This window comes from Camelus dromedarius, chromosome 8 (genome assembly GCF_036321535.1).
Source record: "Camelus dromedarius isolate mCamDro1 chromosome 8, mCamDro1.pat, whole genome shotgun sequence".
In the NCBI taxonomy this organism is placed as follows: Eukaryota; Metazoa; Chordata; class Mammalia; order Artiodactyla; family Camelidae; genus Camelus; species Camelus dromedarius.
This window is the reverse complement of record NC_087443.1, coordinates 59,431,561-59,449,534: the sequence shown is the minus strand read 5'-3', so window position 1 is coordinate 59,449,534 and position 17,974 is coordinate 59,431,561. Positions and strand designations below refer to the sequence as shown.

At 36.6% G+C, this 17,974-nt stretch overlaps 1 protein-coding gene across 4 annotated transcripts in view; it reads left to right on the top strand.

Annotated features, from left to right (window-relative positions):
* The window catches only part of ARMH3 (armadillo like helical domain containing 3), a 152,779-nt gene that overhangs the window by 8,123 nt on the left and 126,682 nt on the right, over positions 1 to 17,974 (top strand). For all 4 annotated transcript variants that reach the window (XM_031461640.2, XM_064488354.1, XM_031461641.2 and 1 more), the window contains exons 2-9: positions 4,213 to 4,325; positions 6,643 to 6,699; positions 6,809 to 6,955; positions 9,110 to 9,217; positions 12,753 to 12,845; positions 13,592 to 13,666; positions 13,743 to 13,829; positions 17,831 to 17,887. In XM_031461640.2, coding sequence (XP_031317500.1) covers positions 4,224 to 4,325; positions 6,643 to 6,699; positions 6,809 to 6,955; positions 9,110 to 9,217; positions 12,753 to 12,845; positions 13,592 to 13,666; positions 13,743 to 13,829; positions 17,831 to 17,887 — 726 coding nt within the window. In that variant the 5' untranslated portion in view covers positions 4,213 to 4,223. The remainder of the gene's footprint in view (positions 1 to 4,212; positions 4,326 to 6,642; positions 6,700 to 6,808; positions 6,956 to 9,109; positions 9,218 to 12,752; positions 12,846 to 13,591; positions 13,667 to 13,742; positions 13,830 to 17,830; positions 17,888 to 17,974) is intronic.

Below are 17,974 nucleotides of genomic sequence, written 5' to 3'. Positions count from 1 at the left end.
TTACCTTACAAAGTTACTTTTTTTCTTTTCTTTTTTTTTTTTTTTGTAGTGAGAACACTTAAGCTTTAATTGTAGCAACTTACAGATAACACAATACAGTATTGCTAACCATAGTCACCATGTTATACATTACATCCCCAGAACTTGTTAGTCTTGTAACTGGAAGTTTGTACCCTTTGACCAGCATCTCCCCATTTGCTCCATCCCCCAGCCCCTGGCAACTACCAATCTAATCTACTCTTTCTGTGTTGGGCTTTTTTTAGATTCTCCACATAAGTGAGGTCATACAACATTTGTCTTGTTAAAAAAAAATTGTCTTTCTCTGTCTGGCTTATTTCACTTGGTGTAATGGCCTCAAGATTCATCCATGTTGTAAATGGCAGGATTTCCTTTTTCATGGCTAAATAATATTCCATTTTGTGTATATATTGCATTTTCTTTATCCATTTGTCCACTGATGGACATTTAGGTTGTTTCTATGTTTTGGTTATTGTGAATAATGCTGTAGTGAATATGAGGGTGCAAATATCTCTTCAAAATAGTGATTTTATTTCCTTCAGATATATAAGTAGAAGTGGGATTGCTGGATCATATGGTAATTTTATTTTTACTATCTGAGGGAGCTCCATGTTTTCCGTAGTGGCTGTACCAATTTATATTCCCACCGATAGTGCACAAGGGTTCCCTTTTGTGCATATTCTTGCCATGGCTTCTTTTTACAGATTAGCAAATTGAAGCCCAGGGAGGGAAAGGAAACTTAAGGTTATAGAATGAGTGTATAAAAATTAGGACTAAAACTGAAGACTTTTTTTTTTTAAAGGTTTTTTCCAGTCTTTTTGAGAAATAATTGGCATACATCGCTGTAAGTGTAAGGTGTACACCATGATGGTTTAATTTACATATATTGTGAAATGATTTCTTCAAGTAGATTTAGTTAACCTCCATCATCTCAAATAGGTACAATACCAAGACTTTTGATAGATTAACTGTGGTAAATCTGGAAGTTAGTGTATTTCTGAAGTCAATAAAACAAATGACAAACTAGTTAAGAGTAACTAGCATTCCTTGTATATTAGACATCAGAAGTGTTTGACTTTAGGTTTTAAAATCTTGAAGTTTGACTGTTTTATCCTGTAGGGATGTGAAGTGATATGCATTTAAAAAGTGTGTGGCTGGATTGCTATACTATATAGTTCTTAAAAGGCTGTATAACTTAGGTCTTTCACAGAGAAGTTGTGCTACATGTCATGGGACCAGCGGTCCCTAAGGTTTAGGAATGAAAGACTTCATTGATTTACCATTGGCTTTGGGGGATTTGAAGTCATTCCTAAGTTTGGTGGTAGGTGAAATGAGTATTGAAAAGTTGCCTGATTCTTTTTTATACTTTGTTTATTATGTCTTATTCCTGGTTAAAGCCTAAGATGACATTTCTGTGGGATTGCTGTGGTTTTTCTGTGTTTGCTTCTTTGTTAGAAGTATTTAAAAACTTGAATTAACTGAGGTCATAGCAGTCACAAAATGCTTCTTTCTCTTCTGTGTGGTCCCATAGCATTTTCATTGTACTTTTAATCTATTTCTCATGATTTGCCTTGTGCTATGGGTTATATGCCTGTTTCTGTCAATAGATTGTGAGCTACTAGAGGATCAGGCCTGGAGTTCCTTCTTTGTAACCCCTTAGTGCCTAAACGAGTGCTTTACAATATTTAGGTTTTCCTCATGTGTTTGTGGTATTTCAGTAATGCTGAGAGTTCACTAGATCATATGTTTAGCCCAATCCCCTTATTTTACTTGTAAGGGAACTGAGAAGAACAGTGACTTACTGAGTGTCAACTGAGTGTCAGTTGATTGGGAGAGCAGTGTTCTAGTCTCAGTTCTGCTGGTTGTTTGTTCCATTATGCCTTGCTGCTCCTCAGCTGGTACTGGTTCTCTCTTTTACAACAGGGGAGGATTGTGAAAGAGGAAAAAAACACTGGGAGAATATAAACAGATTACACTCACATACTGATGTACTGCAATTTACTGCTCTACCAGTCAGATATTTTACTTTCAAATTTGGCAGCACAGGCTTGATTTCTGAGACCTCAGAAAGACTTTTGTAAGAGTTCCACACTTCTCCCAGTCTACTACCGTAAGAAACACCTCTCTTTGCTGTGTTTTATGGGTAGAAGTGCTGACAGGAGGAGACTTCGTTGTGTTTCCAGTCACATTTCAGACAGCTTGGGTGGTGAATTCCAGGTGCCTTTGATGATGACAGAGTAATGAGTTGAGATCCTTGGATGAATTTCCCCCTGCTCCAAATGGAAGGAGAATGGTGAAATGAATTTAATTTCTTAGGAAATTTGTTACTTTGGATTGGTATTATTTTTCCTTCCTCTCCTACTCCCTTTTGCTTATTAGAAAGTATTGATTCTGAAATAGAGAAAATAAGTTTATTAGATTTGGGGTGGACATTGATTAGCTGTAATCCAATTATAAATCTCAGAGGGAGATGTTTGTAAGCATGTGCTTTTCACATCCAGGGACTTGTGGTTCCTGCTGTTCCTGTTAATCACCTGGTTGAAGCTGAGCACATAAAAGATCTATATCCACTAAGCTTAGAATTGCGTTGCTTTTGATTTATTTTAATAGAATCCTCTTGATTTCCAATTTATTTCCCCCCCAATAAGGACATCTTCCTCTTGACAACCTATTTAAAAGACACAGGAATGTTTTGAAGGGAGCCTTTATTTAATGCCTTAAAGCAAAGCCATAATCAATATAGTATGAATTGCCCAAAAGAGTCTTCTCTTTTTTGTTGTTGTTTTTTCCTTCAGTTTTCTCTGGATTACGAAGGAGTAAGAGGGTTTATTGAAACTTTGATAGAAATAGGCCTTACTGAAATTTTAGGTCAAACCTGGGACTTTTCAGGTCCTCTCCTTGCCCGCACTTAGAAACAGTCAGTGATAGGCATACACTGAGCATTTACCATGAGCCAAGTGCTAATAAAAAAAGTATAAGATATAGTCCCTGTGCTAAGGATGGTTAATATCTGGTTGAGGAAATTTTCTGTGTTTTTTTGCTCATAGGTGAATCTCCTTTTTGGCTATATGTGTTAGAGAAAAACAATGTCTGAGATACAATCTTTATGCAATTGGATGCACCTCTTCCTTTAAATAAAAGTTTGATTTTGATTTGAAAGATAGTGCATATTTTCCAAGTGTCATTGAACAAAATGAATTTTGTTCTGCTCTTTTGGATTTGTCTGGAAGTAAAATCAGTCTCCTCACTACACCCATGCTTGCTATTGAGTGAGATTAAGTTTCACAACTAGAGCCTAGGATTTAAGAGAAAGATAAGAATTTTGTCAGCAATAGAAAGAATCTGGGAAGTGAGAGAATATATGTAAAGCCACATGGAGACCTATGGGATTTCAAATTCTCACTTGAAAAAAATTGAGAATTCCTTGAAGCAAGACAGAAAAATTTGAACATGATTCATGGAACTGCTTTCATATAGAATTAAACTATACATTGAAGTTTGATCTGCAGTATAGTGTTGTAAATATATATATATATATATATATATATATATATAAAATTAAATTTGGAAGGACTATATTATTATGTTTGGTTATTTTGAAATTAAATTAAATTTTTGATCTTTTAACTGCTGTTTTCTGCCTTGGGTCTCTCTCTTTCTAGAGGAATTTCTGAAGACAGTCAAGTGCAGTGTGATTTATGAGGCAGTGAAGGCCAAGTACTTTACAGTGATGAGGACCTACTTACTTTGGGGAAATCAATGGAGCACATCAGTCTGCAGCACATTTCCTGCCTTAATGGTTCTCAGTTAGATCAATACTTGAAATTTAACTTCACCATCAGTCTATGGGCAGTATGTGCTTTGCAGCCTTCCTTCCATCAACCTCAAATATATGGCCAGACCTATTATAGATGGAGCTAGTTACACTTTCCTGCTTGGTTTTGGATCTGCTTTAAGCCTTGTCCACTGGCATGTTTTAAGGATGTAAAATGTGTTGGGCTGTAGGCCAAGTAACAATTTAAACCTTGAAATTATGCAGTCAGAGGAGGGGGTTTTGGACAGATGCACAAGATCTATAGCATGGTTGTTTATCATTTCTCCTTCCTAAAAAATTTCCCATTGAGAGGAATTTCAATAGACTCTCCAGCATCTTAGAGAGCATTTCTAGCACTAACTGTGTCTTTCTCTTCACAGATTCTCTAACTATGGCACAGGTAGAGAAACGAGGGGGTTTGCTCCGGAAATCTTCAGCTTCCAAAAAACCACTGAAGGAAAAAGTGGTGCTGATGTATGATGAGATCTTCATGGTAAGGTCTGGAGCCCTGACATTCTGCACAGCTTGACTCCTTAGTTTCTGGTTCCAAATGAGAAATAACCTTACCTCTACCTTCTAGATTTCTTCAGAGGGAAAAAAAGGGCGAGGAAGAGTGAGAGTAAGCTCTGTCATGGTAGAAATTATGATCATGTATTAATTAATATAGATTGTTATTATATTCTTCTTACAGATTGTTGCCTTGAGCTGGGTACAACAATTGAAAGGAGGGAGGAAGGGTCAGGAAGCTTCTTTTTTGAATATCTTTAGGACTTGTCTTCCTTATGATTTGACTTAAGGACCTGTCTGTCCTAGATGTCCCTTGAAATTCCTTTTGGCCCTAGAATTCAATGGTTCACATATTTTAAAAAGATGCACTATTATATTCCATCTCAAGTTGTTAGTGGACAGAACAATTGCTTAGTTAGACTTTCATCTTCCAACTCTATGAGATGACTAAGGAATTATTAGCAATTGGATTGTGGATTTCTTTGGGTCTTCAGAACTGCTTATTAACCATAGTCAAGCCTGTGTTGTAAAATATACCCTATTAGGGAAGATTAGAGTAATTAGATAACCTGCAGAGGTACTTGCCTTCTGAAATCCTAATCATATGTAGTGCATGTAAAACAATAATACTTGTAAAAAGAGTTACCGTATGTTGAGTTCCTGCTATGTGCCTGACATTATTCTAAATGCATCACCAAATACATGCAAGAGGGCTGTGTTTTGACATGTGTCATGTAAAAGGATGTGTTCTAATGAGAAAACCACAATCACAGCTAGAAGGTGACAGAGCCGTGATTTGGACCCTAGTGTCTAACTCCAGAGTCCTTACTTCCTCAACTTTTCCACATGGCCTAGGATAAATAATTTGATCAAGTAAAATATCTAACTCTTGACAAGCCTTAGAGACAGAGTTTGACATGCAGACAGTTAATACAGAATTACCCAGGTCAGTACAGGTGGCTGTACAGAGAAAAATGAGTAGTTACTAGGATCCTCCCAGGCTCTTTCTATCTTAACTAAGCTTGGCATACCTGTGACTCCTGCTTGAGTGAGCTTTGAAGATGGGAAGTGCCAACTCCATGAATTCCCTGATTTTCATATATAGACAACAAAATGACATTACAGAAGTGTGGGGTCAATATGTGGCTCCTCTTGGGGAAGCAGGACTTGAGAGAAAGGGGTAGAAATAATTCATTAATGAGGACCTTACGAGAAGGCCAGAAATGTTGCTTTGCTATGTCATTCTCAATTAAAAATCCAGAAGAGATTCCTAGTATAGTATTTTCTTAGGAGTTAGGAGTTTTTTTAGGATCAGGAGTTCTTAACTAATGAAGACATTACTTCTTGGTAGTACTTTTAAAAGGTCAGCTTAAAGTAAAGTGACAGCAGGCAATTGACCTATTGATTTTATGTTATTAGATTTCCTATGAAGTAGGGGTTTCTTTTTCTTATATCATTCATTAATCAGAAGCCTCTAACTTCCTAGATTTATGTTTGAAAATCATTGCTAAGAAAATTTAAATTTTAGCTAATTTTGCTAAACTTTTGGACCAATTTGAATTAAGAACAGAATATATTAAAGGCTCTGTACAGAGGACTAAATTCATATAGGAGGGCAAGTAGAAGCAGGATGTTATAAAAATCATGGCAGTGTTTCTTAGATGATCTGGGTTCTGACCCCTGCACTTGTGTCAAGTCTTGTGGATCCTCTTTCCCAAAAGGAGGAGAATGATAATATGTACCCTACCTGGCTCACTGGGACTTTGTATTTCATATGTGTGAATAGGCTTTGAAAACTGAGCACGATGCAAATACAGTGGGGACGTATCATAATATGATTAACTGATTCGGATGGCTAGGTTCACTTCTTGCTAAGAAGAGAAAGTTTTTTTAATTAAAAAATTTAATATAATTTTTAAAGGTTATACTACATTTATAGTTATTATAAAATATTGGCTGTATTCCCTATGTTTTACAATATATCCTTATAGGCTGCCACTCACCCAGTAGTTTGTACCTCCCACTATCCCATCCCTATATTGAAAGAAAGTTTTGAAGGAGATTCTTTGAGCCATTATTTAACTTTTGGTGTAGGGTATATATATCCATGCAAAATGTGTTCCATTTGGGGAAAAAAAAACTCAAATAGCTGCTGTTCCCTATTATAGCTGTTTGGAGTGACCAAACATTTTCAAAGTAATTGTGAAAGGTAAGGTTGATTACGTGTAGTGACCCTTTCAAATGTATTCTTAATGCTTTGATGTTAGTTGGGGACACTGAATCTGCTTATCTTCTGGTTTCAGACCGAGGACCCTAGTAAATGCAGTCCTCGATTTTGGGAGGAACTCTTCCTTATGAAGGTAAGACTTGGTGGCATCTGTGGATTGTGCTGGTAACTGAGATTGCCTTCTCATGTGTTCTAGGTGCTACACTAAAAATGCACTCAGGTCCTTATTGTTTCCTTGGTAGGTGAATTTAGAGTACCTAGAAGGCAAGCTGGAATCTCTTGATGGTGAGGAGTTAATGAAGATCAAGGACAATATTAATTGCTTATTTCAACACTGCATCCAGGCTCTGGGAGAGGAACATCCAATTCGAGTGGTCAATGCATTGCAGGTACAAAGCTGGGAGATTGGGGAAGTCTTGTTTAATATGAGAAAGAAATTGTAATACATCTATTGAAATTTGAGGAACTTAGAATTACCCTTAGGTATGACGTTTTCTTTTTTTTTTTTTTTTTTTCTTTATTCCTTTAAGTAATCAAACATCTGTGCCATGTTTAACTATCTTCCTGATTGAACAAATTAATGCCTATAGTAGTAGTCTTGTCCATTTGTATAATTTGATCTAATGCCAAGGCAGATTGTTTGACAGAATTCTTTTTTTAAAAAATTTAATTAATTTTAATGGGGGGAAGGTAATTAGATTTATTTATTCATTTATTGATTGATTCATTCATTTAAAGTGGCAGTACAGAGGATTGAACCCAGGACCTAGTCCATGCTAAGCATGAGCTCTGCCACTGAGCTATGTCCTCTTTCCCCAGAATTCCTATTATTACTTGAGAAAAGGAGATAGAGAGAAAATTCAGGAAAGGATGCTTAGTCTACAGCAAAAATCAGAAGAATATGTTAATTAAAAAATAAACAATATTTTCTTAAATAAACTTAGTAGTTTCTCACTAGATCAAGAGTTCTTAATCTGAAATTTCAGAAGGTCTTTGACTCCCTGAAATTATATGTAATATTTTATGTGTATATGTACATTTTTTCTGGAGAGAGGGCTTTCATCAGATTCTCAAAAGGGTCTATAACTCAAAAAACATTAAGAATCTCTGTTCTTAATTCTAAGTGACATGATCATGAGGAAGATTCATTGAACAGTTATTTCTTGAATGTTATGTGCCAACCATTGGGTTAGTGGGGTATGTTATAGGCTTCTTGAGGGCAAGAATCATTTCATTCAGTGCTTTGTTTCTAGTGTGTCGAACAGTGCCTGGCAAATAGCACTCTAGAAGTAAATTTTTTTTGAATGAATGCTGGGCAAAATTTCTAAAGTTTATAGTGTAGTAGCTCCACTGTAGCCTAGATTGGGCTGAGTACCTAGGATTGTGATTGACAAGCTTAGAATATGAAGTACCCATGATAGCATAAAGAATTCTGTTGGAACTTTTGGTAAATTGGGTTTTAGTTTCTAACGTACAAGTTGGGCATATCACTTGTGAGCCCCAGTTTTCTCATCTGAGAATGTAGAAATTTCTTATTGAGCTGAAGCCCCAGAAAGAAGGACCATGTTTATCCTGTAGCTTTGTTAACTTTTGGCCAGTAAATTCTACATTTTGAGTATCATGGTTGTAGAGACTCATTGAAAGTTGAAATGAAAGTTGGAAATTATACTTCCTGTAATTGCAGTGGCTCACTGTGGAGGCATGAATTGTAAACTGTTTTTAGTTCAGTGGACATTAAGCCACTTGGTGACCCATAAAAATATAGTAAATTATTGTAATAACTGATATTTGTTAAGCTTTAACAAAGTTAAGTTCCAGGCACTATTCCAGGGATTTTAAGAAAGTTCCAGGGACTGTTGTAAGTGCTTTACATAGCCTTCACAACATTCCTATGAGATGAATGCTGTTATTATCATTTCCATTTTATACATGAGAAAACTGAGGCACTGAAAAGATAACTAATTTGTTCAGGCTCAGACAGCTAGTAAGAGAGGATGGGGATTGTAATAATTTTTTTTGTTTTAAGTGAAAGCAAGTTTATTTAGAGAGATTTACATTCCATAGGCAGAACACCAGCCATCTTAAAAGGCGAGAGTGGCCTGTAATGAATTTTTAAGATTTAAATTGATTGGTTGCTATCATATAGGGAGTTCTGTAATTATTAAAAATAACTACTAAAAATGATAAACTGTAGTGTAAATACTAAAATTAGTTTTAAATAAAGGAAAGTTCCACCAATCTCATGACTCAAAATCAAGAACTGTTTATTTTTGAATATCACCTTCCAGTCTTTGTCTGCAGTGTAATCTTTAAAAAGAAGATGGCCAGAAAACAATAAAAAAAAAAAAAGAGAATGACAACAGTTTCAGTTGCTGTTCCTCTTTTAATTTCTGGACTGTGTTTTGGATCTCAGAGAATAGAGCAATTGAATGTCAGCTGTGTAAGGAGGAGGTTCTGAGGTTGCAGTGTGAGGCTACTGATCCAGTGCCCTTTGTGTCTTGAGACTTTGTTTCTGTAAAGAATTCTTTCTCTCATCTCTGCAGACCTTATGTGCACTCATTCGAGGAGTCCATCAAAAGAATAAGTCTACCTCTGGGTTTGACATTATCAACATGCTGATGGGCTTTGACAAGGCGGAGCTGTGCATGAAGGTGAGGTGTAAGTGCAAATGTGCCTGTGGATGTCTGTTTCTGAAAGCTCTTCATGGGTACCATCTGCAGACAGATATACTAGAAGACTGGGACTTAAATAGACATAGATAATTAAATTTGGCCTTGAATTTGGAATTTTTATTTTACAGATTTGGTTTATCTGAATAAAGGAAAATTTGAAATTCAAATTTGAGTCAAGTCATCCTTTCCCAGCAGGATAAAGACTGAGCAGCTTATCTTATGATTTATGTCATATGATCATAAATTCTTAAAAACATTTATGAATTTAAATAGAATGTAACAAATTAATACATGAGGATAACTTTAGTTCTAAACTTTGTTTTATTTAACACAATGACTTTATCAGAATTTTTATTTCTATTGTTTGATGCTTTAAAAAACAGCTTTATTAATATATAATTCACATATCATACAATTTACCCTTTTAACATATATAATTCAGTAGTTTTTAGTGTATTCATAGGGTTACACAACCATCACTGCTATTAATTCAGAACAGTTTTCATCACCCCCAAAAGAAAACATGTACCCATTAACAGTAATTCCTTATTCCCCTTTCTCTCCAGACCCTGGCAACCATTAATCTGCTTTATATCTCTATAGATTTACCTCTTCTGGACATCTCATATAAATGGAGTCATATCGTATGTGGTCTTTTATGTTTGTCTTCTTTCACTCAGCATGATATTTTCAAGATTCATCCATGTTGCAGCATATATCAGTACTTCATTCCTTTTTTTTTTTGACTGATCAGTATTCCATTGTATGAATGTTCCACATCATTTTATTTATCCATTCATCAGTTGATAGACATTTGAGATGTTTCAGCTTTTGGCTGTTATGAGTAATGCTGCTATGAACATTCATGTAAAAGTTTTTATGTGGACATATGTTTTCAGTTCTCTTAGGTATATACTTAGGAGTAGAATTACTAGGTTATATGGTAACTCTATGTTTAACATTTTGAGGAAACTTCAAATTGTTTTCCAAAGTGGCTGTACCATTTTACAGTTTCACCAGCAATGTGTATATGTATGTACTGGAGAAATGTCTATTCACATCCTTTGCCCATTTCTAGATTGAATTATTCATCTTTTTGTTGTTGCATTGTAAGAGTTCTTTATATATTTTGGATATAAGTCCCTTATCAGATATCTGATTTGCAGTCTTTGTTGCTACTTGAATGAATATTATTCACAATATGAACTTTGAAGAACTAGTCTTCTCTCACCCACTGAATTTGAAATAAAAAAATCTGTATGTCAGAGAATCTTTTAGTGATTAGGTTATTTTTAAAAGTTATGAAAATAAAAAAGTTTCTTTTGTATAGCACAGGGAACTATGTTCAATATCTTGCAATAATCTTTAATGGAAAAAAATATGAAAACAAATATATGTATGTATATGCATGACTGAGACATTGTGCTGTACACCAGAGGTTGACACATTGAAATTGACTGTATTTCAATAAAAAAAATGTTATGAATATACAATTAGGAATACACGAAGATTTAGTACCAGAGTCAATTTTTAATTCTAGGCTTTTACAAGCCATATATACCATGGTAAAATCCCAGGTATCGTTTTTCATTCTTACAGTTTTAACTTCTGCTTTTATGCTGCTCATTATCAAGTCTCTATCTTTAGCCTTAATATCCCCTCCTGAGTCTCAGAATTGTTCTCTGTAAGCACTTGCTGAATGTATCCACTCACACATCCCTAAGTATCTCTTGCTTGGCATATCCAAAATGGAACTCATTGTTTTCCCTACATCTGTTCTTCCTTATTCATTTCCTGTCAGAATGGGGGCACCTGTCTTCTCAGTTCCCCAAGCCAAAAACCTGGGAGTCAACCTTGACTCTTATCCCTCATCTTTCATATCTAGAAAATCACCATGTTCAGCTAATTTTACCTTAGCTCATATTTCTCATATCTCTCTTTTCTTTTTTTCCCCTACTGCCGAAGTCTCCATTATCCCTCACCTGAACTATTGCAGTAATGCCTTAATTCATTCTTTTGACAAACATTTGTTGAGCTCCTACGTGCCAGGCACTGGGGATACAGAGGTAAATAAGACATGACAACGATCCTCAGAAAATTGATAGATTAGCTTTCATTTGTCTCCCTCCTTCCAGACTTACCACCTTTAAATCTGTCATCTACACTGACACCAGAGTGATGTATCTTAACGCTCAAATCTTTCTTGGTTAAAATCCTTCATTAGTTTCTTATCACTAAAAGGATAAAGACCAAACTCCCTCGTTAGCCTTATAAAACTTGCATGATGTACTTCCAATTTATTTCTCAAATCTTGTCTCTCACCACAGTGCCTCACTCTTTATGCTTCCATAATAACAAACTACTCATATTCCATCTGCACACCCAGGGCCATTCATTCCTCATTGGTCTTTGATTATGCTCATGCCTGTCTAGAATTCCTTTCCTCCTCAAGATTTAATTAATTCCTACTGATTTTTCAAAATACAACCTGCCCCTGAGGAGTCCTGAAATAGGTAACTTCTGACCTAATTCCCTTCCTCCATGTATATTTTTGTCGTATTAACCATTAAATTAAAACTATTTACGTACTTTTCTTTCTTGTTAGACTGGAGTTGCCTAGAGAGCAAGGGTCATTGTCTTGTATTTTTCTTGTATTCTTTGGAAGCACAATATTTAGCATATAATAGATGCTCACTATGTATATGTTGAATTGAACTGAAGTAGCTTATTTTGAACCTTTGCTTGAATTCCCAGCATGCTAAATCCTTATTCTCCATTCACTTTTCTGCTTCATTTAATTGGAATATTTCTTTTTTTCTTCCTTCTATTGTCATATCTAAGGGTTTTATTTTTGATTACATTGGCTCTAACAGCTGGCTGTCAGTACAGCTGATAAACTCCAGTCACATTGTTTGGTAGAATTGACCAGGATGAACATGAGCTAGCTTTGTTGGATAGTGCTTGTGGCTAGTGATTAGCTCATAGTGATATTGTCTGTGTTGTTTGTTCATTGTGTCTGCATCAAGTGATATGCTTTATTCATCAAATAATGAAACATACCTAGTTATTTTTCCATTATTATTAGCCTTTAATATAATTATTTAATTTATTATTTTAAATTTATTTGATATAATTTAATTTTACTTAGTTTATTATTTATTGTTTTTAATTTGTATATTATTTAATTTAACCATTATTATTAATCTTTAAAAAATTTACTTCATTCAAATCTAAAGGCTTGTATGAGGATGACAAGCTGCAAACATTCATTTGGTAGAATAGTGAACTCTATTATTCTGTGCAGTTGTTCTAAAGCATTTTCCCCAAAATAGCTAAACTTAAAAGTCTTCCTTTTCTTTGTCTAATCTTAAAAGGGGGTAGGCCTCAGGGAATAATATGGTTGCTTCATTTTATGTGATTCACATTACTCTGTGTAACATAACGCAGAGTTGGAAAAAGACACAGTGGAGATGTTATTTGATATGGTTTAATACTTAATGGTGCTCTTTCTCAGAACTTGATGGAGAGTTTGGACTCATTGCTTTGTGCAGAAGGCTCTGAAAGTCTGAAGAGTTTATGCCTGAAACTTCTCCTCTGCTTAGTGACTGTAAGTGACCCCTCTATATGTTTCTCTGTCAAGGGTGTTAATCCACAATAGGGGCAAATGTGAATATTTGAGCCTAAAGTTAGCAAAGAAAGGAGAAAAAAACATCTCTCACATCTCTACTGGGCCGTTACATCACTCTGTTGTATTTGAATATATAGAAGGAAGTTAGTTGCATGGGTTTTCGCTTCCTGCTCTTTGGGGCAACTGCTGGCATTTTTAACCTATACGGAGAACTACCCTCTTCTGGATTGCCAGATTTTGCCCTTCTCATCAGGTCTCATTTGGAAACAGTTTTTGTAATTCCGAATATTTTTATTTGTCCTGACTGATTTTATAGGGGGGGGCTGGCCTGTATCTTCTAGTAGGAGGAGGGCAGGATATTATTCATTCACGTCAGGTGGTTGGTTCCCTTTCCCTACCTCCGCTTGAAGATTCTGGATCATAAACTTCTTCCTGTTCATTTCAGAAATGAAATCCAAGAAACTGTTAAGCCAATGCTTATGTGAGGGTATGAGAGAAATAATGAAAAGTTCTAAGATTAAAAAGTTTTAATTTGCTAACTTCTTGTCCTTCTAGTGTCTGTCTATTTAAGCTATGGTGGCTTTAGGAGTGCTTATGAAAGGTCTATTGAGTATCTAGTAAAATGTTTTAACATTTCTGTTTCTTTTAGATAGTGGGGGAGGAGATATATATAAGATATCAGAGTGTCTCAGTATAGACTTTAAATAGCCTTTTATTGTATTCAGGTAACCGATAACATCAGCCAGAACACTATGCTGGAGTATGTAATGATCAACAGCATATTTGAAGCAATTTTGCAGGTAAGTCAGTTTCCTCTTTCTCTTTTGGGTAAACCACCTCCTCAAGCACTGTCATCATGTCTGGTTCTTGTTACAGATACTTTCCCACCCCCCAAGTCGTAGGGAACATGGCTATGATGCTGTAGTCCTCTTGGCTTTGCTGGTGAACTACAGAAAATATGAGGTAAGTGGCTCCCTTAATGGGCAGCTGTTATCTTTCTATAATCTTCCTAAATGTGGCCACTCCTAGAGGACTTGGCTTAATGTAGAAGACATGTTCTTAGTAAATGGTATATAGGTTAATTTTGATACATTCTAGAAGTCCTGTATTAGGTGCCTGGGATAGAGGATGTAGCTGTTTAAAGGAATCCTGTGGTGCAACTTCTAATAAAGTGAGTAAGTATCTCTTAATGTAGTGGTTCCCAAACCCACCTTATTACTAGAATCACCTTGGAACTTTTTAAAAAGAAGGCATTTCTGGGTCTTTCTCTTGACACACCAAATCAGAATCTCTTAGGTGTGAACCACTGACTAAATGCATCTGTTTTGAAAGATTGGACTTACATATTGGATTTCCCTAATGCAATCCACTTGTGTAAGTATCACTGTCGGTCTGGGGACTCTCTCTGATTTTAATGGAAATTGAAGATAGGGCCTTACCCATAATAATTCTGGAGTTCTCTTTGCCTCTGAATTAGTCAGGGACGGCTTAATAGGTTTTTGAGGTGAAGAGCTGAACTGAGATTTATACTTGGAGTAGTACATCTACTTGAGTCCCCTCAAAAGGCAGAATACATAGAAGAGGAAGGGGGCCACTTAGGGCACATCAGGAGCCTCGTTGGGGATTGCTTTGGAGGAATAGGGGGCATTTGGCACTGAGTCCAGGATACTAGGAATACTTTACTGAACCCAGAAATCAGGAACTGCATCAAGGCAACTGACTTTCTAATAAGTAGCAATACTGTGAGAAATGGACTAGCAATACTGTGAGGGAAGATTTTCATTTTTGAGCTCCTGGATCTTCACTTAGTGATTTTTTGATATGATTCCTAGTCAGGTCAAAAGTGATGGGTAACAAAATCTGGAGCTTATTCTTATAAGGAGAGATATGAAAGAAGAGGAGGCTGTAAGAGAGGAATACTTAAAGAGGGACTGGAATATGTGGAACAACGTTAATTTATTATAAATCCTAGGAGCTGACGGCTTTCATTGCTTGGGGGACCTGATGAATGGTGTACAGAGCTACTAATAAATATGTAACTTATCACCAACACCTGCTTTACTGGTGATCTGGAGGGGCCAGCATGGTAGCCATCTTGATCTCTGTCATGTGTAATAGACTCTGGGGCTTTATTACAACAATGAGAAAAATAGCCAAGGGAGAATACCGAAGATAGTTAAAGAGAGTTTAGTTATATGTGATAGGAAAGCGCCATCATCAGTAATGAATATTTTTGGAACATTCTGCTGGATGTAGGCCACTCTGAGGCAATGACTTGGCTTCTCTAAATGTGAACTGAAACCAGGCTCAGCCCAGTAGGACTTCCTGAAATGTCAGCCTGAAAAATTGGACATGGCCAAGGAACTGGAGAAAATCATATTTCTGGAGTGGGATATGCATCTCTAGTCTGTCAGAAGCCCCAGAAGAATTAGTATAGTAGGCAAGGGCAAACTGGTGGGCATAATTTATCTGGGCTTTTGCAGCTTGTGATATAAGTCACTCAGCAGAAACTGTTAGGGAAACTTGGTGACCATGGAGCAGGAAGGTTTTTGACAGGAGCATGAGGAGTTCAGATGAACACAGCAAACCCAAAACCTGGAAGTTTTATGAGGAATATGAGAGGGTATGTGCTAGGGAGAACAGCATTCTAGTTACCACCACAATCGATCCTATGACCAATGAAGTAAGTTGTAACCTTCCCAGAAAGGTGCTCAGGGCACCAGAGAGACTTGGTGCCCAGCTAAACACAGAAAAGACAAACTAGGTGCTGGACTTAAGGATTGGAAGTAATTCTTCCTCACTTTAAATAATGTATTCCATTTTAGTCATTTCATCTAAAGAGGTAGAGGAGGCAAAAAAAAAAAAAAAAAAAAAAAGGTCTAGGGAAGAGCAATGAAATTTGTTAAGTATGTTTTAGATCAAATAAAGGCAGGACCCTATTAGAGTGATTTTCTGTGAAGGCTCACTGAGTTTGTAATTCTGTCTTGTGGTTGAATAGTAAATTGCCTTGAGTTTTAAAACATGACCAGCACCACAGGTATGTAGTGTTAAGGAAAATCAGTGTCTGGTAGAATAGAAATTTTCATAGCATTAAGATCTTGGCCTTCTAGGTTGGCCAAGTCTCCCTGAAGTGATGAAGTGATTCAGTCTCCAACTGCTGCCCTGAACATAATGTTTCCCAGAAATTACAAAATTGTTTATTATGTCCAGTTGTAAGTTGTTCTTTTTCTTTCTCTCTTTTTTTCCCCTCAAGAGCTTCCTTTGAATGTGATAAAAATGTCAAAGGAGAAAAAATATAGCTACCAATTATTGAGCCCTTACCATATGCCAGATACTGTATTAAAGATTTCACTTGATTTACATCCCATAGCAACACCAAGGAAGAAAATATTATCCCCCATTTTACAGATGAGAGAATTGACATTAGATTAATTGACATGTCTAACTTGTCAAAATTAATAAGTAGAGGAGCTAGAACTCAAGCCCTTGATTTTAGCCACTTTGCATTTTCCTCAGCTGTTGCTAATGCATGGACTGTTCTTGGTAATCAGATGATCCTTATTACCTAAGACAGTCTACTTTTGGGAAGGCAAGTAACTAGAACTTGCAAAAATTGTGCCAAGAGACAGTGGCTTGCTCCTTCTAGTGTTGTTCTCATCATGATGGCATCTCAAAATCAGCCTACTGCTGATTTTCATTTCCAAAAATCCATTTGCTTGGGATCTTGTCTGAAGTCTATAGTATCAGCAGGATTTGACTCTTAGTTTTAGGAAGAATGTTGAGAGCCTTCCTCTGTCAGATCAAGTAACAAATGGAGTGGGTTTTACCTCCTTGAATTGTGTTGTAGAAAACCTTAGAAACATTTGGGCTGTTAAGAAAGCAAACTGTCTCTTTCTCTGTTCCCATTTGACATTCAAAAAATGCCCTCAGAAACTTGATTAAATAAAGTCTGTGGGGAGGAGGTTAGCCTTTCAGTTGGGTTTTCAAGTTTCTCAGTAATGAGTTTTCTCTGTTGTAAAAACTGCCAACCTGAGAACTATTGTTTCTTGCTTCCCTTGGGTTAGAATTGGTGCCTGAACTCTATTAGGTCTTTCCTCACATCCCATAGGTGAGCAGATCATTGGTTCTCATCCCACCAGTAGGAGATGGCCCAACTGCTTAATGGGTTTAAATATGTGTCCATTTCCATATGCTGCCCAGCTGAGATTGAATCTGGAAAAACTCAAGAAATCTTCCAATGCTATATGTGATGGAACAATCATTATCCCAGTTCCTGACCAGATTGTACTTTGGGTAATCACATCTTATTTTCAGTTCCCCTGCAGTGTAATTTGAGTATTGGATTCATAAATGGCCTCTCTGGCTGTTAAGCAGCTGCCACTTTCCACCCCCAAGGTGGCTTTGTTTTACGGGTGGGTGAATCAGTCCTTGCACATAGTTTGTGGAATGGTTAGGGAGCCTTTGGGATGTACGTTAGCAACTTATAAATTTGTGCCTTATGGCAAGGAAGCTTTTAATGTCCCCCCAAAGACAGCTGTCCCTATGGACTCAGTAAATTATTGGCAGGATAGGACAAAAGTGAGTTTTGTGGAGTATTCACTTCTTAGAAACAAATAAGAGGGAAAGATGGGAGAAGTGGCTGATGTAGGCCTGAGCTGATTCAGTCTAGAAGGAAATGCAAGTAGAACAGAACTGGTGTGTGTGTGTGCGCGCACGTGCGTGCATGTGTATGTGTGTGTGTGTGTATCCATGTATCTGTGTGTGTGCTTGGTGAATGCCCATGCACACTGAGAGATTTACAGGAAATGGGGAAAGTCAACTGGCAAGATAGTTGGGCATGGGTATTAGGAGCATCACTCTAGAGAGAGGGCCTTATAGAAGCATTTTTGTTAACACTTTGTTGAATACCTAATGGGTTCTTAACTAGGTCACACTCACCTAGAGTCTCTTCTCTTGTTTAACAGTCTGTGAATCCTTATATTGTGAAGCTGTCTATTGTGGATGATGAAGCCACACTCAATGTGAGTATATGGATCCTGTGTATTGCTTTAATTACTAGCCTTTGGTGGCCTTATTTCAGTGGATATTTAGAACAGAGAGTAGAGAGC